At 44.6% G+C, this 21,108-nt stretch overlaps 1 protein-coding gene and 1 long non-coding RNA gene across 5 annotated transcripts; one reads left to right on the top strand and one right to left on the bottom strand.

Moving 5' to 3' along the window:
* Positions 1-1,028: 1,028 nt before the first annotated feature.
* Positions 1,029-14,912, bottom strand: LOC132532356 (uncharacterized). 4 transcript variants are annotated; one of them, XR_009544376.1, is made up of 7 exons: positions 13,778-13,894; positions 12,312-12,406; positions 9,771-9,947; positions 5,609-5,716; positions 3,950-4,123; positions 2,501-3,211; positions 1,029-2,190 (listed from the first exon to the last, which is right to left on the bottom strand). It is a non-coding gene; the product is annotated as an uncharacterized LOC132532356 (long non-coding RNA). The 4 variants fall into 4 exon arrangements; XR_009544374.1 differs by lacking the exons at positions 1,029-2,190; positions 13,778-13,894 and adding an exon at positions 14,805-14,912 and having other exon boundaries at positions 2,211-3,211; XR_009544373.1 differs by lacking the exon at positions 1,029-2,190 and having other exon boundaries at positions 2,211-3,211.
* A 211-nt stretch (positions 14,913-15,123) lies between these two features.
* C14H12orf76 (chromosome 14 C12orf76 homolog) lies at positions 15,124-20,282 on the top strand. The gene is made up of 2 exons (XM_060120656.1): positions 15,124-15,272; positions 19,016-20,282. Exons 1-2 carry the CDS (start codon positions 15,140-15,142, stop codon positions 19,099-19,101), a joined length of 219 nt encoding a protein of 72 aa, XP_059976639.1. The 5' UTR covers positions 15,124-15,139; the 3' UTR covers positions 19,102-20,282.
* The last annotated feature ends 826 nt before the right edge of the window (positions 20,283-21,108 follow it).

Raw genomic sequence — 21,108 nt, 5'->3', positions numbered from 1 at the left:
CCCAGCATCTTCCACTGAGCCAATCATCAGAGAGCCTAACAAAGTGAGTGGCACTGTTCCAGACAACAGGGGCACTTCTGAAGCTTCCTGTGCCTCCACCCACAGTCTTGTTAGAATAAGCAGTTCTGCTCCAGATTCTGATAATTAGGGCTAGCTGGAGATGCTGGCAGTCCAGAAAGCCATTCTTCTCCAGTTTCCCTTCTCCTCTGAGCAAGTTCTAGTTCTAATTTGCCATCGAGGTCCAAAGGCATCCCTACTCATGCCCAAGGAAATCTCTGACTGGCTGGGAAAGATGCCTCTTGCTCTGTCTTGACGTTGGCCAAGATAACCCACTGTCTCAGGACTCCTAACATTACCCATTCATTTGTTGTAACACTAGGAAAATGAAAACCTGGAATTTAGTCAGCAAGATGAAATGAGAAAGGGAATTGTAAAGAAAAAAAAGTTTATAATTTCAATATTATTCTGCAATAAATAAAATTACTTTTCCTTGATTCAGAATAGATGAGATGTCTATCTTTTGTTATGATCTAGACTAACATATATTAAAGAGCAAACACAGCTATGGTGTCTGCTTTCATGAATCTAACACATTAAAGAGAGGACACATCTTTAATCAGTGGACCACAGAACAATATAAAAACTCCTACTATCAATATTAGGCCCATGTTTCTAGACACATAGGATAATTAGACCAACTCAGGTAAGCAAAGGAAATTCCCCCCAAGAAAAGTTCTGATTAGGGAATAAAAGCTGATTTTTTTTTTTTTTTGCGGTACGCGGGCCTCTCACTGTTGTGGCCTCTCCCGTTGCGGAGCACAGGCTCCGGACGCGCAGGCTCAGTGGCCATGGCTCACGGGCCCAGCCGCTCCGCGGCATGTGGGATCTTCCCGGACCGGGGCACGAACCCGTGTCCCCTGCATCAGCAGGTGGACTGTCAACCACTGCACCACCAGGGAAGCCCTCTATAGCTTTTTTCAAAAACTTTTTTTTAACTTTTTATTTTATAGTGGAGTATAGTCGATTAACAATGTTGTGATAGTTTCAGGTGCACAGCAAAGTGACTCAACCATACATATACATGTATCCATTCTCCCCCAGACGCCCCTTCCATCCAGCCTGCCACGTAACATTGAGCAGATTTCCCTGTGCTATATGGTAGGTCCTTGCTGGTTATCCGTTTTAAATATAGCAGCGTGTGCATGTTGATCCCAAATTCCCTAACTATCCGTCCATCCCACCCTTCCCTCCATAATGGTAAGTTCATTCTCTAAGTCTTCGAGTCTGTTTCTGTTTTGTAAATAAGTTCATTTGTATGAACATAGGGCTCTTGGGCACTTGAAACGTGTCTAGTGTGATGAAGGAACAAATGCTTAATCTGATTTAATTTAATTAATTTAAATATGAACAGGTACATCCGGCTGGTGGCTACCAGACTGGGCAGTGCAGCTCTAGAATCCAAAGAGGGGGAAGATGTGACCACCTGTCCCCTGCTTGCTCCTTGCAGAGTAGTTTACTAGCCTTTCCACCGCTGATCTGACCAGTGACATCTTTCAGTCTAGCAGTTTCATCTTTTTGTTTTGTAGGGAAAAATACTGATGCCTACAGGACTATCAAATTCTATTAAAATACAATCCATTCCACACAAGATTCATGATCCAAAAGGAAACCCAAACCCTACTTTGTCTCATTTTATATTGACTTGAAATAACTCCCTTGACTTGTTAAGGCTTCGGAAGAAACCCAGACCCTATTTCCTCTGGCAGGTTTGACAGGGACGTGAGTGGCGAAGTTCCTATCCCACTGCTGAGTTCCTCTTTCCCCACCTCGCAACGCGTAACCTCCCCTTCATCCTCCCAGGAAGGGAGCTCCTGACGCTCGGTCCCTGAAGGAGATCTCTGTCCAGTGTTTCATGCCCAGAACACAGAAACTAGGCCTGGCATTAGTGACGGTTCTGACTTTCCACACGACAATGGCACTTGCTACTCTTGGCAACATTTTCTGAAGCAAAATATGAGATCTCAGTTGGTGAAAGTTGGGCTGAATCTCTTCCTGGAGGCTCCCTTCTCAGATTCCTTCAGAACCGGGAATGACATGTGGGTTCCCCCCGGGGCTCCTGCTAAAGGAAGGAACCCTGCCCCAGCACCATAGCCGAGATGGGGGAGGTTTAATGCTGAGACCGCCTGTAATCTAAAGGTTTGGGGGAAGAAGGGAAGAAGCAGGAATGAAGCATCATTGGGGGAAATAACCATTTAATACTAAAGTATCTGAGGGATCAAGGGCTGGGGTTACTGCATCTCAGGTCCAGCGAGCATCCCACACAAAGAGGCTTAGGAACAAGGATTAAAATCATAATTGATGCCAAACTCAAAGGAGAATTTCAGTCTCTCCCTGGCAGCAGACGTGTGGGAGAAAGTGCAGAGGCTCTGGATCAAAGGCTCCAGACTGCCTCACCCAGTTCCCCACCCATGGGCTGTGCGACCCCCCATAATTCACCCACCTTCTCCAGCCTCTGTTTTCTCTTATGTGAAATAAGGACAATGATGGCTGCTTTTCATTCACCACCAATCAAACTGCCTGAAGACACTATAAAGGGCTCGACGGAGGTGAGAATTATTAATAGAAGTTGTTATTGACTCAATCACAGTGATTCTGAAACACACTTTTGTCCACTTGGAACCCTATGAACATTTGCCTCGCTGGTGATGGGATTTTTCCCCTGAGCTTATTGAGGTATTCCTGCCATACAAGAACTGCACACATTTTAAGTGTACAATTTGATACATTTTGAAACAGATATAATCACATGAAACAGTAGCGATGGGATTTTTCATTTAGAAGCTGACACTGGCAGTTGCCTTGCTGGAGGCAATCTAGGGAAACACACACACAGACACACACATGTGCACATGCACACTCAGAATCACACCACCCAGATCACACAGACAACAGCCCACTGCTATGCACACAACCTGTCACCACTTAAAGGCAATGAAACTGCTTCTTGAAAAACAGCCATGGTTCTTTGCCTGGGAAATCAGCTTCTTTCATCACATCCTCAGCCCTTGTTCCCAGCAGGAATTCAGAATCAGGGTGGCTCTCCAGATGAAAGCCAGCAAACAAAGCCCACCTTCCTTATCATCAGCATTTTTTCCCCAAGCAAATGATTGATTCCAGAGTACGTACCATTTTCAGTTACCCCTGAGGCCACCTGCAATTACAGAAAAGAAAACACTATGAGTATCAGATCACGCTGTGTGTTGTTGACATGGATCTTTTATCCAATCGGTGACTTTAGAAAAACAGATGGGAAACTGTCCAGTCAAATGTCCCAAAAGATACTATAGGAGACACTGGTGAAAATGGCACAAGCTTTTCCTGCACCATGAATCTTTCAAGTGCATATTGGTTGCCCCCTGCAAAATTCTTAATCCACTGAGGAAACATCTTTTTTTTTCTTTTTTTTTGGCTGTGTCCGGTCTTCGTTGCTGCACCCTGTATCTTTGCTGAGGCATGAGGGATTTTTCACTGTGGCACGCAGGCTCTTCTAGTTGAGGCGTGCAAGCTCAGTAGTTGTGGCACACAGGCTTAGTTGCCCCACGGCATGGGGGATCTTAGCTCCCTGACCAGGGGATCAGGGATCGAACCTGTGTCCCCTGTTTTGGAAGGCAGATTCTTTACCACTAGACCACCAGGGAAGTCCCCTGAGGAAACATTTCTGATGAAGAAAGGTCCCTGCGTGACCTATAAGCTGATGCGGCATTTCTGAATGGCTTCTTAAATCAGGGGTCACTGGGGAGAGACTCAACGCTCCCCGACAAGGCAACTATAAATCCCACCTTTAATGCACATGGTCAGATTTTCATATGTGAATTCAACCGAATTAAAAAAGAAAGAAAGAAACCAAGAAAGCAGCACTTCTATCTCAGACGAAGAAGGGTGAGCTTACCTTGGCATTAAATGGACTCTCTTCCTCTGCCCTGTCCCTGGGCAGCTCCTCCACCAGGCCCTCGGGGAGAGCTGGAAGGACGCAGAGTGACTGTCAGTCATTGGTGATGCTGTTCAGGAATCACTCAGGGAGGTTTGCTTGATGTGGACCCAGGGCCAGAGTCTACGGCAGTGACTGGTTAACAAGCAAGGACTGGGCATTAAGGGCCACCCTCCTTGGTGGATGAAGGAAGGCAAAGGAGAGGAGCAGGAAAGAAATGAGAAGCAGGGTCCAGGCTAATAACAAAGCCATATACTGAGTTCTTATTTGTCGCTGTTCCAGGGTATGAAGCTCACACCATCTGACACCTGCAGGGCTTGCGGTGATAATACTATTGAATACACTAAAATACCCCCCTGATTCTTATATGCTTGGGGCCAGAGGCTGGGAGTGACCCCAGCACTGACAGATGCCGACCTGCATCGTCTACATGGAGCCTCACACCTCTCAGAAGCTGTGGACTGACCAGGAGCGCCAGACTCCTGATGTGCGTCCACACTCAGGACTGTGCCCAAGCCGGCTGTTAAATGCACCTAGAGTGCCTTGGGCTCCGTGCCCACTGAGACCACCTCCTGATGGTGGGCAGTGTCTGGGACCCCGTAGATGTACACGGATGCTGCGAAGCTCCTGCCCTGAGACGAACGACCCCGTGGCTGAGTGACAAGTGCAGGTCAGAGGTCTAGAGCACCAGCCACATGCCCGGGCTCCCACGTTGGCTCTTCCATGTAGGAGCTCCTGAGCTTGGGTCAATCGTCTCTGCACCTCAGTTTCTCTCCCAGGGGAGTGGAGATAGTAAACCAATGCCCAGGCACAGCTGTGGGGAGGGTTGAACGAGACAATGTACATAAAGTGCACAGTGGTGTTAGGACTTTCTTTGAGAAAGGTGACGCTTGTGATTGTGATGTGTTAAGTGGGACATATCTACTGGGGAAACACGTATTTTTAAACGTACGTATTGCCTACACAATCACAATCACATCACACAGACCCACACACAGACAACCCTAAAGCCCCATGGACACTGACCCACACCACCTCAAGGGAACACAGCTGCTCCCAGGGGCTGCAGACCATGGCCATAGTTCTCTACCTGGAAACTCGGTCCTTACCCCACACCCGTAATCCTCATCCCAGCAGGAAGCTGGAAATAGGGTGACTTTCTAGACTAAAACCAGCAAGAAAGCCCCACCTCCCTTTTCTTCTAGATTTTTCCTCAGCAAGTGAGTGATTCTAAAATATGTACCCTTGGGCTTCCCTGGTGGCGCAGTGATTAAGAATCCACCTGCCAATGCAGGGGACACGGGTTCGAGCCCTGGTCCGGGAAGATCCCACATGCCGCAGAGCAACTAAACCCATGTGCCACAACTACTGAGCCTGCGCTCTAGAGCCTGTGAGCCACAATTACTGAGCCCACGTGCCACAACTACTGAAGCCCATTTGCCTAGAGCCTGTGCTCCGCAACAAGAGAAGCCACCGCAATGAGAAGCCCGCACACCGCAACAAAGAGTAGCCCCTGCTCGCTCCAACTAAAGAAAGCCCACGCGCAGCAACAAAGACCCAACACAGCCAAAAGTTAATTAATTAATTAATTAAAAAACAACAACAACAAAAAACATGTACCCTTTTCACTGGTTCTTGAGGCCAACTGCAAATACAGAAAAGACGACGCTATGAGGGTCAGATCATGCTGTATACTGCCTGCATAGTTCTTTTGTTCTCTTGGTGAGTCTAGAAAACCAAATGGGAAACAGCAGTTGACTCAAGGGAAACCAAAGCAAAACAGACCAAACCTCCTCACGCCAAAAGGCACCGGCTTTTCCTGGAGAACATGTCACTAAAGTCCATTTTAGTTGGCAATTACATAATTCTTGTCCAAGGGGGAGAAATTGCTGCTGGTGGAAATGCTTGCTACCACAGAGTTCTGTAATTGACGCTGCCATCTTTGAATGCCCTCCTGAATCACATGTCAGTTGGTAAAAGACTCCTAAGTGACACTCTCCCCAGCATGGAAACTGTATATACCATCTATAATCTTCATTGTCAGATTTGAATACATGAATTCAATTGAACGTGAAATAAATGAACAAAGCAACGTAATGATCTCAGACAAAATCAAGCAACCCTGCCTTGGTGTTAGATAGGGTTTCTTCCTCTGCTCTGTCATGAGGGAGCTCCTCCAATAGGCCCTCAGGGAGGTTTGGCTGACTTGGGCAAGGAGACAGGCTGCATGGATGTGGTTGGTAAACAAGCATGGACAGAGCTGCCGCAGGGCCACCTGCCTGGTGGACAAAGGAAAGCAAAGGAGAGGAGCAGAGAAGATGGGAAAGACACAGCCCTTGGCTTTTCAGCAGAAGGAAACCTGTATCACTGTGAAATATTCAATTTACAAAACTATATGCTATCATTCATGACAGAGTCCCATCACTCATCCTGCCCGTTTTGAAGTCCAGTTAAATTACTGCTACATTTTTAACATCTTCCAAAAACCATTTCAGTCTCCATGGATCACATATGCTATTACCACATTTATCATCTGTTGTATAGAATTTTGCAAGTGATGAAAAGCAAACATTTATTGGGGGACTGGATTTAATTCCAGACAAAATATTCTATTATATTCATTCACTAACATTTTGTCATAAATACAATCAGTTATAGAAGTTTTGAAAATACTGACATCCTACTATTTAAAAATGGCCACAAATAATAGATGATATTTTTGCTTCCAGTCTTCCTGTTCTGTACCATTTGTGTATTCATTGGTTAGTGGCTGTGCATACTCATACTAGTCAGACAACTGTGAGAGAGTTTACTAATGAGTTCATCCTCCAACATGACCCCCACGGCAGGCAGCAATACCAGCATTCCTAGATCAGCTTGTGGGAGCTACAATGGGCAATAAGAACCTTGCGCTCTAAATGCTGAGGATCTGTGTTCTGATTGTGGATTACTGCTTTCTGTAATGGAGGTGCAGACATAAAGGCAGGTCACTATTGTTTCAAACCCCACCAGTTGAGTGGCTTCCAGGGTATTTAAGGGAAAGCATCTTTTTTTTTTCCTCTCTTTCATTTTTTCCTTTCCCTTTTTGTGGGAGCCAGATATTTAAAGATTAGGATATTCAAAAGTAATCGTATGTATGGGAGAATTTAGAAAGTGACTGCACATCCCCAGAGAAAGACACAGCCTCAGAAAAGACCTGAGAAAACCTTAAGCTTATACCACAGAGTGATTCCAGCACAGAAACACCCTATAACAATTAAAACACACACACACACACAAAACAGCCAACACTGCGGAAGAGAAAGAATCAGATTTCCATAGATACCACATTATAAGATTCAAATGTCCAGTATTCAACAAAAAAAGTACAAGGCATAAGAAGAAACAAGAAAGGTTTTTTTTTTTTTGCGGTACGCGGGCCTCTCACTGTTTCGGCCTCTCCCGTTGCGGAGCACAGGCTCCGGACGCGCAGGCTCAGTGGCCATGGCTCACGGGCCTAGCCTCTCTGCGGCATGTGGGATCTTCCCGGACCGGGGCACGAACCCGTGTCCCCTGCATCGGCAGGCGGACTCTCAACCACTGCGCCACTAGGGAAGCCCAACAAGAAAGTATTTGTCTAAAAAAAACCCGACAAAAACCATCCTCAAGGAATACAATATGGCAGATTTACTACACACTATCTTGAGATATTAAAAAAGCTGAACGGAGACATGGGCAAAGTCAGGAAATTGATTATGCAATTAAACTAGATATCACAGCAAAAAATATAGTAGGAAAATCTCCAAATACTTGTAGATTGAACAATACACTTCTAAATAAAACATGGGTCATAAAAAGTCTCAAGGGGCTTCCCTGGTGGTGCAGTGGTTGAGAATCTGCCTGCCAATGCAGGGGACACGGGTTCGAGCCCTGGTCTGGGAGGATCCCATGTGACGCGGAGCAACTGGGCCCGTGAGCCACAAACTACTGAGCCTGCTCGTCTGGAGCCTGCGCTCCGCAACAGGAGAGGCCGCGACAGTGAGAGGCCCGCGCATCGCGATGAAGAGTGGCCCTTGCTCGCCGCAACTAAACAAAGCCCTCGCACAGAAACGAAGACCTGACACACACACCCCAAAAAAAAAAAAGTCTCAAGAGAAAATTGTAAAATATTTTGAACCAAATGAAATGCAAATACAGTTTGTCAAAATGTATGGAAACACTGCCCTAAGAGGGAAATTTATAGAATTAAATGCAACATAATGGAAAATAAGATATAAAATTAATCATTAAGCTTCCATCTTAGAAAGCTAAACAAAGACATATAATATAAAGTGAGCAAAGAAATAATAAAAATTATTGCAAAAATCACTGAAATTGAAAACAAAAAATCAAAAGAGAATATCAATGAAACCAAAGCTGGCTCTTTGCAAAGAACAATAAAATTCATGAACCTCTAGCTGGGCTGTCCATAAAATTTTTAAAAAAAGAAAAAAGAAGACACAGATTACTAATATGAGAAATGAAAGAGGGAGTGATCATTACTGAGCCTACGGACATTTAAAGGTTAACAAAGGAATATTTTGAACAACTCTATGCCCACAAATTTGGCAGCTTAAATGAACTGAACTAATTCCTTGAAAGACATAAACTACGAAAACCCACACAAGGAGAAATAGATAATCTGAATAGACCTATTTCTACCAAAGAAATTAAATCAATAATGAGTTATCTCCCCAAAATAAGAAAACACCAGGCCCTGATGATTTCACTGGTGAATTCTACCAAATTCTTACAAAGCAAACCATGCTTTTACTATATATTCCAGAAATCACGCTCTTAGGTATTAATCCAGTTAAGCTGAAAAATTATGTGCACACAAAAACCTGCACGGGACATTTTATGGCAGCTTTATTCATGACTGCTAAATCAAGATACCTTCAATGGGTGGATAGGTTTTTTATTTTAAATAATTTTGATACAACCATGCAATGAGTTATTATCCAATAATTTTAAAGAGAGAAGAAGAGCTATCAAGCCGTGGAAAAACATGGAAGAAACTTAAATATATATTACAAAGTGAAAGAAGTCAGTCTGAAAAATCTACATGCTCTGTGATTCCGACTATTCTGGAAAAGGCAAAAATACAGAGACAGTATTGGAAAGGGAAGAGGGATTAATAGCTGAAACACAGGGGCAGTGAAACTATTCTGCATGACACTGTAGTGGTGAATAAAGACATTATGCATTTGTCAAAAACTATAGAAACATATAACACAAAGAGTAAACCTTAATGTAAACTATGGACTTTAGTTAATAATAATATATCAATACTGGTTCATTAATAGTAACAGATATACCACACTAATGTAAGATGTTGATAATAGGAGAAACTAGGGTGGGGGATGGGAGTATATGAGAACTTTCTCTATTATCTGCTCATTTTCTATGTTAATCTAAAACTGTCCTAAATACTAAAATCTATTAATGAAAAAAATAATCTGAAAAAAAAAATCTGGCTGCACCGTTCCATGGAAAGACCTACTTCTGCTAATGTTCAGCAATCAGCTAATACCCAAACATTAGCTAAGACCTTGTTTACTATTAAATGTAAACCAAACCTGAGCTGTAAATGCATCTTTACTTCTCTGGTCATAGCACAAATTACTGACTTAGTATATCTAAATTTTCACACATGGGAAAAAAGAAAAGAATATGGCTTAGCATTTCTATACTTTTCTCTTACATATAGTACACTGAATAAACTTCAATCATTATTCTTCAATCTACTTAATTTCCAAAATACCTTCAATTGACTCATTTGTAGGGTGCACTTTGGGGTATGGCAGGATGCCCATTTTTCTGACCCACTTCTGGGGGTGAGGTGCATATCTTCTTGAATGAGGATCAAATTTTCTTTTTGTATCCATCAGGCCAGATTCTGGGAAATGCATTCACAACAAAGAGAGCAGCTGACACCTTGCTAGCAGAAGAGCACAGGAAAATTAGTGATAACTTATTCACAGTTCAAACTTTTGATCCCATTATTCACCAGCTGCCTAGCAGAGCCTCCTGAATCAAAGTTGGGCTTTAGGAAGATCTTGCAGTTTGGCGTGCACTTAAAACACCCAAGAGACAGACTGCATGGGCAAATACCTTTATTTAGATGGGGCAATATAGGAAGGCAGCACAGTATAGACTGAGAGCATGGGTGCTGGTGCCTGATCATCTGGGTTCAAATCCCACTAGAAGCTGCATGAACCTAGGAAGATTATGTACCCTTCTGTGTCTGAGTTCTCTGCACTGTCCTTAAATAGAACCTATAGCATCATAGTATGAGGCGTGAAATGATTAAATACAAGGAAAGATTAAGAAAGAGTACTTCAGAAATCCTCTTTAAGTGTTTGATCATTAAATGTCTGGAAGAATAAGTTAGAATCTAGGTAGGGTTGCCTCCAGAGAGAGGACTTGGATGGCTATAGGACAGGGAAGGGTGGATGTTTACTTTTTATCCTTTATGTGGGAAGGGCACTTTACAGCTCATGGAGAATATCTGTTATCATCTCCTGTGATCCCCAGGTCAGCCCTGTGGAATGGGCAGTGCAGGAGCTATAAAACCCACATTCTGTAGTTCACAGCACTGAAATTTAGAGATTTTAAGTGCCTTGTCCAGTCACATGATGCACAATGGAATTGGGACAGGAATGTAGTTGGTTCCTTGAGGACAGAGATCCCTGAACCCCTAAGACTTCTAGATTTCGCCCTATACACAAATCAAGGGCTCCTCTCCCTCTTTTTTTTTCAAAATACCCTGCTCCAGGGTTTCTGTGGGAGAGAGTTGATGCCCTGGAGGAGATCCTGAGCTACAAGAAGGGCTTAAACCCTGACCCAGCCTCCTGCCTCTAAGTTTCAACTCCTGACCCCAAACATGGCAGATTCCTCCAAACAGAGCCCCTCTGAAGGACAAGGGGAAGTATTACAACCATGTGTCCATCCTCCCCCAGCATCTTCCCACTGTCAGCTGTCTCACATTGAGCCTTTCTGATGACCAGTGTGGACTACCCTGAATGACCAGTGGTCTGTTTGGCCCCCAAACTGGCTCGGAACTCAGGACATTCCAAACCAATTGTCACATGACAGCTCTGCCAAGAATTAACTTCCTTTCAACGGACCAATCCTGGATGAGCAGTTCATGTGACTTAACTGGGAAAGTGGGCATCTAGGCTGGTGCATTGTAATTTAATGAATTGAGTCTGTGACCCTCAGTGCTTCACTATTGATGTGAGCAACTCTCTGAGCGGCCTGGCTGGGGAGGGGCCCCGGCTGCACTGGCTCTGAGTGCACACCTTTTCTGCTCATCCTTCCTCACCAGAATCCAGGCCCTACAAGCTTCTCATCGTCCCTAGATCCTGCAGTAGCAGAGGACAGGCTCCCATCTCCTCCTAAAGGGACCCCTCCATAGCCCCATCCTAGAGATCCTACCCCAGGACTTTCTCTGAGGATGACCCAGGCCCTCCTAACCTCGGTCACCAAATGTTCATTCCACTAACCTGATGGCGTGATTGTCTCTTCTCTCCACTCTCCCAGGAAGCATCCAAACACCCAGTGATCCTTATGGAAATCCTGCCATGAAATCCCAGTTTTCTTTCCTTTCTAAAAATCTCTGAATCTAGACTGCTAATAATTGGTATTGGATTTTGGCATCACCATTCAGAAGAGTTTGGCCTGTAATTCCCCTTTCCTGCAATGTCTATTGCTAAGATGGTATCAAAATTCTCCTGATCTGATAAAAACAGTATGGGTGTGGTTCCTCTAAATCTCTTCTCTGGAAGATTGTGTTCAAGACTGGCATTATTCCTATCTTAAATATTCGGAAGAATTCAGAGGAAGACACAAGGGCCAGAAGTTTGCTTTGTGAGAAAAATATTCTCGGTATTTTTTTTATTTGGTGGCTGCTTTACATATTATATGGTGCACAGATATTAAGTATACAACTTGATGACTTCTTATAAACATAAATGTGTGTACTGCCAACATCCAAATCAATATAAAGAATTTCTGAAACACCTAGACAGCATTGTTTTTGCTATTTCCCAGTCAGCAACCCCCAAAAGGAACCCAATGTTCTGACTATGACCACTATACTTTATATTTCTCTGCTTTCAACATCAAATAAATGGAAACACAAGTATGAACACCTTTGTATCTGGCTGAATATTATGTCTGAATAGTACTGGAATTCATCGATGTTGTTATGAGAAGCAAGAATTTATTCTGAATTGCTGTCTCAGTATATAACATTGTACGTATAAGCACAATAAGTTTACTTCCTCTACGTCTTACATACCCTGTGTCGTTTCTCATGGTGGTTACTCAGAATGATGCAGGATGAATGATTCTGTACAGGCCTCCGGGTGGACATAGCATGTCTCCTTCATGTGTCTGAAGGAGAGAAGCCAGTCAAAAAAAAATATAACATATCATATGATTCCATTTATATGAAATGTCCAGATTAGGCAAATCCATAGATACAGAACATAGATTAATGGTTGCCTGGAGCTAGGGGGAGAGGAGAATGTTTCCTGTTGATTGAAAGTGTTTAGTGACATGGGCTTCCCTGGTGGCACAGTGGTTAAGAATCCACCTGCCAATGCAGGGGACACGGGTTCAAGGCCTGGTCTGGGAAGATCCTACATGCCGCATAGCAACTAAGCCTGTGCCCTGCAACTACTGAAGCCCGCAACTCCTGAAGCCCTCAACTACTGAAGCCCGCGTGCCTAGAGCCCATGCTCTGCAACAAGAGAAGCCACCACAACGAGAAGCCCGGCAGCACAACAAAGAGCAGCCCCTGCTCTCTGCAACTAGAGAAAGCTCACGCACAGCAACGAAGACCCAACGCAGCCAAAAAAAAAATTAAATTTATTTAAAAAAAAAGTGTTTAGTCCCAGATTCCAAATGGTTTACTAGTTTTAGGAGTTAGTTCCTGAGTCTTAACACTAACTTTGGAAGGTCATTTATGTTCCTTTACACAGAAATCCCCCTGGCCAGGGACATAGTTCTCTGGAATAGAATTGTGACTCAGTGTCATCAAACAAACAAAAATAGATGCAACTTTCAAAGTGCTTGAAGTAGATGTACTCAAAATGACGGAGGGCAAAAGTTGCCAAGTCGATGGCTTTAAAATTAGAATGTTGATGAAGCTAAATTTCACCTTGTCTCAGGACACAGGAGCATAAACATGATTCTGTTTGAGGAAAGTGAAAAAGGCAACCTTGATTAACAATAAAAAGGAAAAATGGTACAGGAGAGGACAGCTGCTTCCCTGCTCTAAATGTAGGTGAAAATATACATTTTGCAGCTGTATTTTAAATATATAAGTTTCTTGGAAGCCAGTCTCTTGTCCTTATTTGACACTGTACTTCTCCTGGGGTTTTAACATTTTGAAAATGCAATCTCAAGTGCCCAAGTAAGAAAAATGGTCTAAAAGGACATGAAGGTCATATGTGGAATTCCTGTTTCATGTCAACATGCACTGAAATGAATTAAGGATATGAGAGGGAGGAAGTGAGAGCAAAGATGGCTGGGTCCTACTTTAGCTGAAAGGACAGGTCAACAATTGAGACAGTCACTCTCTTTGCTAAAATAGTTGGGATACTTCTTGTTCAACTCAGGTTTCTGCAGGTCTACCAGGTCAGGATCCTTTGGGGTGAAAATCACAGCCACCTGACTCAACAAAGAAACTAAAGCAAAAAAGAAAGGAAGGAGGGAAGGAGGGAAGGAAGGGAAGAAGGAAGAAAGAAGCAAGAAACTTACTGGGTCAAGTGACTGCAAAGTCTAGCCCAGGTGTCTGGGGCTAGATGCTCAATGTCATCAGACTTCATTTCCATCTCTGCAATCATCTCAGAGCTCCTTTCTTCTGTGTTGGTTTCATCGTCTCAGCGAATGGTAAAATACGCAGAACAATACCTAGGTCAACAATACCTTGACCCAGGTATTATTCTGTGCAGCATTGGGCCAAACACTTAACTAAGCTGTTTCCTCATTTATTCAGCCAACATTCATGGAACATAATATGCTACTCTTCCAGGCTATGAAACAACAGTGCACAAGAACAAATCTCTGCCCTCATGGACCTTACATTCTAGGATGATAGCAGGTACCCAGTGCCAACTAAAAATTGTCTCTCGCCATCTGCCTCTACGAGGATGACGTCACTAGCCACTGCAGTCACTGACCTTCAACACACCCTGAAAGGAGTTCAGGGAAGAGATCAGGAATGTGGCACTCTGTGCTCTGGGAAAAACTGGCAGAACAGGCCTTCAGGTAGTTAGATCTTTTTCAGGAGAAGACTTTATGAGCCCAATTTCTTGCATCTTAAATCTAGGAATGCACTAAAATCATTGACAGAGACATCTGTTCCTCGTGACTGGCAGCAACCTTCTGCCAAAACGTGTGCTTGATTGCACCTATCCCCCTTCACTAAAATCATATATATAGCAACCTGCCCCCCCACCTCTTCAGAGCAGGTCCTCATTTTGCCACAAATAAAACTTAACTCACAACTCTCACCTTGTGATTTCTTTTTTCTCCAGTCAACATCACAAAATAACAAAATGTAGGTTAAATGTATAGGGTAAATGGGGAGAAGTTAAGAGGGGATGAAAGAGGCAAAAGAGTAGGGAGTGTATACATCGAGGGAGTGGAAGGGCTGCAATTTCAGCAAAAGATGTCCAGGTAAACACTCCCTGAGAAGGTGGCATTTGTAAGACAGGAATACAGTGTCTATTTCTCAGGCCTGTGGTGGAGATTTAGTAAGAAAATACACGGATTTGTAAAATACCTTCGATAGGTCCAAAATTGACCTAAGAAATCTCTCTGGAAAGAGGCCCGCCTAGAACTCTATGAAAGGGAAACTTTGGTCGGGGCGGAACTGGGATCGAGGTGGACGTTGCCGCGACGGAACGGTGATCCCCCTGAAAATTGGCCCGGGCGGAAACGTTGGTCCTGGAGGAACGTGGATCCGGGAGGAAGCTTGGTGAGGGCCGAACTCTGGCCGGGACGTACAGTTACCCTGGCAACGACGCGCGCCCGGTGCGACGGAAGGCGGTGCGCGAGAGGTAACCGGGGCGGGGCTTCCGGCGGAAGTGGGTAGCTCTCCACTGCGGGGTAGGCAAGATGTTGCATCCAGGTTGGCGGTGGCTTTGCCTCGGACTGTGCAGCCTCCTGCTGGGACAGGCGGAGGCCCCGAGCCCCGTGGAGCCGCCGGAGCGGAGCCGGCCGTATGCGGTGCTGCGTGGGCAGAACCTGGGTGAGCGGCCGTTGGCGGGCGGGCGGCGGGGTCGGGTCTGCGCTTTTGCAGTTCCAGGCAGACGGAGCTTCGCACGCGCGGGTGGACGGCGGGGGCCGTGTGGGGGCAGGCGGTGCAGGTGCGACCCTCTCTCTTCGAAGGCCTGGGACAGAGGCCTGAGCTGCGGTTCAGCGGAAGGCCTGGTCCTCGGTGGGCTTGATACATGCTGGTTGCATGAATGACCCGGGTCACAATCTGGGTCCCCTCCTCTGTGGCTGTGTGGGCCCAAGCTAGGCAATACGGCGCATGATGTGTACCCCATCCCTTCTTCTTTTCTAATGGAACTAATAGTCATAGTCATGATGATAACTGGCATTTGTTGAGCATTTCCTATATACCGTGTTGTACTAAGCACTTTGTATACGTGAGTTTATTTCAGCCTCACAGTAAGTTAATCAGAAAGGTACGGTTTTCAGCCCTGTTTACAGATAAGGGAAGTGAAACTCAGAGGTGAAGTTCTTTGTCCAAGGTTACACAGCTAGGAAGTGGTGGAGGCCAGTAGGAGAACCTAAGTTTTGTGGGGCTTGAAACATACCTTTTGGGAGGATGTCATCAGCATGCACATATATATACACACATACATACATACATATGGGCGTACATGGCTTTGGAAGGGGCCCTGGAGCTTAAAGCTTGGCAAACTTCACAATAACTCTGAATCTTGTTCTGCCAAAGTCCTTTCTTTGCGCTGAACGTCATTGGTATGTCTGTATATCTGCAAAGCTGCTACATAGTATTGTTTCTGGATTACCTTGACTCTCCATGAACTCATTGTCTGTCATGTATTGACCACTTAACTGTGTCCGTAGCACTCTGCTAAGTGGTTTCCATACATTATCCTGCTTAATCCTTCAGAACAGGATTTCTCAACCTAGGTACTACTGACATATTGGACCAGATGATTCTTTGTTAGGGGGTGGGGAACATACTATTGTGCGCACACACTGTTCTGAGCACTGTAAGATGTTTAGCAGCGTCCCCAGCCTTTACCCACTAGATGCCAGTAGTACACCCCACTCCCGGTCCAGATAATCAAAATGTCTCTCGACATTTGCCAAATGGATTTTGCCACTGGGGCAAAATCCCGCTGGTTGAGAACAGTACTATTCAAAGTGTGGTGGCAGAGCAGTGAAGTCTGCAAACTATTTGTTATCTGCAAAGAGATGTCTTACAGCATTTGAGATTGTTTAGAAATTTAACGGTTTGACATTGTTGCAACATCCAAGCAACTCGAAACCACTTCTAGGTCCCTAACCCGGAATGCTTTCTAGGTAGAGGGAGCTGCTAATTAGTCATACACAGTAGGGCTAGGTAGTGGCCTGGGACAGACTAAAAGTTACAAAAACTAGTCCTTTACCACAGCTTTGTTTGAGAAACACTGCCCTAGACCATTCTGTGCAGTGGGTATTTTTATCTCCATTTTTAAAGAAGAGGAAACAGACACAGAGAGACTGTAACTTCTGTAAGGTCACGTAGCCTATAAGTGTAGACAGGAACCCAGACAGTCTAACCCCAAACCCTGCGTTCTTGACCACTGTGCTGCACTGCCTGTCTTGGTGGTAATAATGGCTTTCATTTATCATGTGCTTATTATCTGTCCGGCACTGTGTTGAGCACTTTTCATAAAAAATATGAAAAAATTTTTGAGCTCTAAAATGAGATTTATTTGAATAAGATACAGTTGACAGATAAAACAGTAATGATGTGGATATGCTTTTCTAATTTTCCAATATTTTGGTTGGTTGACAAACAAATGTCACAGAAGTATTCCAAATAAGAGTTGGAACTGCCAGGAATATTGTAGGAAAAATGTTCACATGCAGTGAAAAGCTGGATCAAATGTCTTTTGGGACCCTTCCAAGGCTAAGATTTTCGGATTCTTTTAGAATATGCTGGCCACTTTAATTATTATACTTAAAACAATAGATTCCATGTGACAGTGTTAACTCAATCTTAAAAAAAAATGCAGTATTAGAATAGTTCCAAAACACTACAAAAACATTTCACTTGAAATTCATTATTTTAATAACATTGATATCTAGGCCTTGTGAGATGGGTTTCACTTGCCCCATGTTATAGGGTAGAGAATGAGGCTTGAAAAGGGGAAGTGACCATAAGGAAGGACCTAAGTAGTCTTAACAGTTCTGCCAGGGCCTGCCATTCAGGCAAGACTTCCATTCTCCAATTCTAGTCCCCTGCATTCCTGCTTTGGAGGTTTTTGTTTTTGTTTTGTTTTTTTAGAGCCTTTCCAAAACGCAAAAAAATTGGTTTAAATGGAATAAGACAGCTTTAGGTCCAATTGTAGTCAGAGCCTTAGAAACTCATGGAATTCTGAACTTTAAAAATCAGGGCAGGGGCTTCCCTCGTGGCACAGTGGTTGAGAGTCTGCCTGCCGATGCAGGGGACACGGGTTCGGGCCCTGGTCCGGGAAGATCCCACATGCCGTGGAGTGGCTGGGCCCATGGGCCATGGCCGCTGAGCCTGTGCGTCCGGGGCCTGTGCTCCACAACAGGAGAGGCCACAACAGTGAGAGGCCCTCGTACTGAAAAAAAAAAAAAATTAGGGCAGGGACTTCCCTGGTGGCACAGTGGGTGAGAATCCACATGCCAATGCAGGGGACACGGGTTCGATCCCTGGTCTGGGAAGATCCCACATGCCGTGGAGCAACTAAGCAACTTATTTATTAAAATAAATAAGTTTGTTTAAAAAAAAATTAGGGCAGGTATTTAGGTAACAAGGGCTATTTTGAGGTATGACATCTAACTCATGTAAGTCATAGATTTTGTTTAACAGAGACCTTTTTTTAAAATTTATTTTTTGCTCCATCGGGTCTTCGTTGCTGCGTGCAGGTTTTCTCTAGTTGTGGCGGGCAGGGGCTACTCTTCATTTCGGTGCGTGGTGGCTTCTCATCGTGGTGGCTTCTCTTGTTGAGGAGCACAGGCTCTAGGCACGTGGGCTTCAGTAGTTGCAGCACATAGTCTCAGTAGTTGTGGCATGCAGGCCCTAGAGTGCACTGGCTTAGTTGCCTTGCGGCACATGAGATCTTAGTTCCCTGACCGGGGATCGAACTCGCGTCCCCTGCATTGGAAGGCAGATTCTTAACCACTGGACCACCAGGGAAGTCCCAGAGGGATCTTATTTCCCGACTAAATCAGATCATGTCATTCTTTGCCTACAACCCTGTCTTTAAACTTAGAATAAAATCCATGTTTCCTTCATGGTCTACAAGGCTCTGCATGAACTGGCTCCAGCCTTCCTCTCTGGCTTCATTCCCCGCCTTTCTTCCTTCACTCCTTCCTCACAGCCACACTTGCCTCCTTCCTGTTCATTGACTTTCTGGCTTGTTCTGGCCTCAGGTGCTTTCATTAGCTGATCCTTGGGCATGCAGATCTCCACATGGCCGGCTCCTTCCTCCCATTAAGGCCCCAGTTTGTCTGTCCCCTCCTCACTTGCTTCCTCCATCACCACTCCCAGCACTCTCACATTACTGTCTTCCTCATGGCACTTAAAAGCTGTGTGAAATGCTGTCATTTACGTTCTCTCCTCACGTGCATGGCGACACCCCCAGAGAGGGTCTGTCATGGCTGCTTCCCCCACACCTGGCACAGTGCCTGGCACCAAGTGGCATTTGGCAAATCGTTGTCAGTGGACAACTTACAGAACCTGAAGCTGCCGTTAGGAGGTAACCTGTTTTCCTTTTGCAGTGTTGATGGGAACTATTTTCAGCATCCTGCTGGTGACCGTGATCCTTATGGCATTTTGCGTCTACAAGCCCATTCGGCGCCGGTGATGGCCAAGCCAGCCCTCCCACGAGCCTTTGGGAGCAGAATAAGTCGTGTTGCACATGGGTCAGTGGAGAAGGTGGAAGCAGAACTTAACTGCTTGGAAACGATCATCGGTCTGGACAGTTGGTAAATGCTGAATGATTTAGAAAAAACATCTAGCCATTATCTTATCCTAACACTGTAATGCAAGTATTTGGCCACTTGAGCCTGCTTCTCAGTGTTTCTTTTTATATCTGGCTGTACCTGTTGAAAGTAAGACCTGAAGCTCCAAGGTTCAGTGTAAAGTTGGAGTGTTCACGAGAAAGAAAACGTGACTTTGTGAGTGATGTAAAATCCACACTGGAAAGGAATAATCATTAATGCTTGAACATATTAAGAAGAGTAAGACTTAACATGTAGACATTCCCTGCTTAAGAACCATTTGGTCACAATGGGTTAAGAATCCCAAATGTTTTTAATTATCCCGAGTTGGCCTAGATGCCCCGTTTGCAAAGCAGTGTCAGCTGTAGGGAACACAGGCCGCCACTCCTCACTCTGCACGGAGCTCTGCACTCAGACGCCCCCACTGAAGTTGGGGTCACACCAGCTAGGCCTGTGACCACGGGCACCCTTGGGCTGGGAGGCACTGGGGGTGGCTGGAAGTGTTAGCACTTGGCCCATCTGAAAAAGAATTGGTCCCATTCAAACACGTTGATCTCCTTGTCCTGCACTTAAAGTCTTCCCAGCCCTTGGCCTAGAAGTCAGGGCAGCTTTTCTGATTCGGAATCTAAAAGAGACTCAGCAGGACCTCTTTTCCGCCCTGGGTGGGGAGGGGCTACAGAAGTGCGTGTTCACTGTGGCGGGTGGGTGTGTGTTTACACAGTTTAATTTCAACTTTGAAAATGCTGCTATTCACTTGCACTGTTGGTGAACTGGAATTTTCCCCCATGGAAATACTTTCGTACATACAGTATTTATTTTATTTTAAGGGTGCTGGGTTTAACTTTGTTGTTAAATTAAAATGCTTGTCTTGTTTGTGCTCCATTCAAGCACAGCACTGATTTTGTTTTTAACAACCGGCACTTAATGTGAAATAACTGATGTGGGATACAGTAACTGACTTAAGGATTTTGTTTGTAACCCTAACACTGAGCCACTGAAACGTGCTTTTGAGCAAAATGTCCATTAAAACTAAAGTAAAATCTTATGTGCTGTTTTATTCCTAGTAATTATTTTCCAAGCATTTAAAATGCAGGTAGGGGTGTGTGCGCGTGTGCACACACTTGAATCTGATTTAATCTCTTGAGGCACTGTGAAGTGGAATTTTAAATTAATATGTGAAATAACACTACTGCCCCAAGGCAAGCTATTGATTATTTCAGAAAACTGACTGTAAGTAATCTCTCAGGCTGGGCCAGGGGCCAGAAGACCTGGATTCTTGTCCCAGCTCCAGTTATAAACAGGCTTAACTTCTCTAGAGCTTCAGTTTTCTCATCTGTGAAACAGTGATATACACACTCTATCTTTCTTTATTATAGTGAGGATCAAATGATGTGAAAAGTAACACAGATGGAGGTGGGGTCACCACAGTTGGCCTGTGCCTTGGAAGCCCGTGGTTATTGACCGGAGGGAGGAGTGACTGGGATTCTGAGACTCTGGCACGGACAGAGTTAAGTCCCAGGAGCCCACATCCCCGCCTCATCTGGGATGCCATGTTTTGATATCTGCCTAAAAACTTACTGCCATTTTTAGAATTTTAAAAGGAAACAGTAAAAACTTGTCAGGCCCATAAACCTTGTGACCTGCCGTTTGCCCAGTAATCACCAGCCAGGTAACTGGATCATGTTCAGTTTTCTGAAACAATAGTTATTCCACATACAGATCCAAAACCCAGCCTGCATCATCATCCCAGTGTTACTGTCTGTTAAGTATGAGATTTCAGTCAAAAGTAGGACAAAGAATAACCTTTGTAGAAAAAAGCTTATTTCAGAGAAATGAGTAAAGATGACAACATCAATTCCAGGAGCGAGAGA

The sequence above is a fragment of the Lagenorhynchus albirostris genome, chromosome 14, assembly GCF_949774975.1.
Source record: "Lagenorhynchus albirostris chromosome 14, mLagAlb1.1, whole genome shotgun sequence".
NCBI classification, from domain to species: domain Eukaryota; kingdom Metazoa; phylum Chordata; class Mammalia; order Artiodactyla; family Delphinidae; genus Lagenorhynchus; species Lagenorhynchus albirostris.
This window is presented reverse-complemented; position numbering and strand designations above follow the sequence as displayed.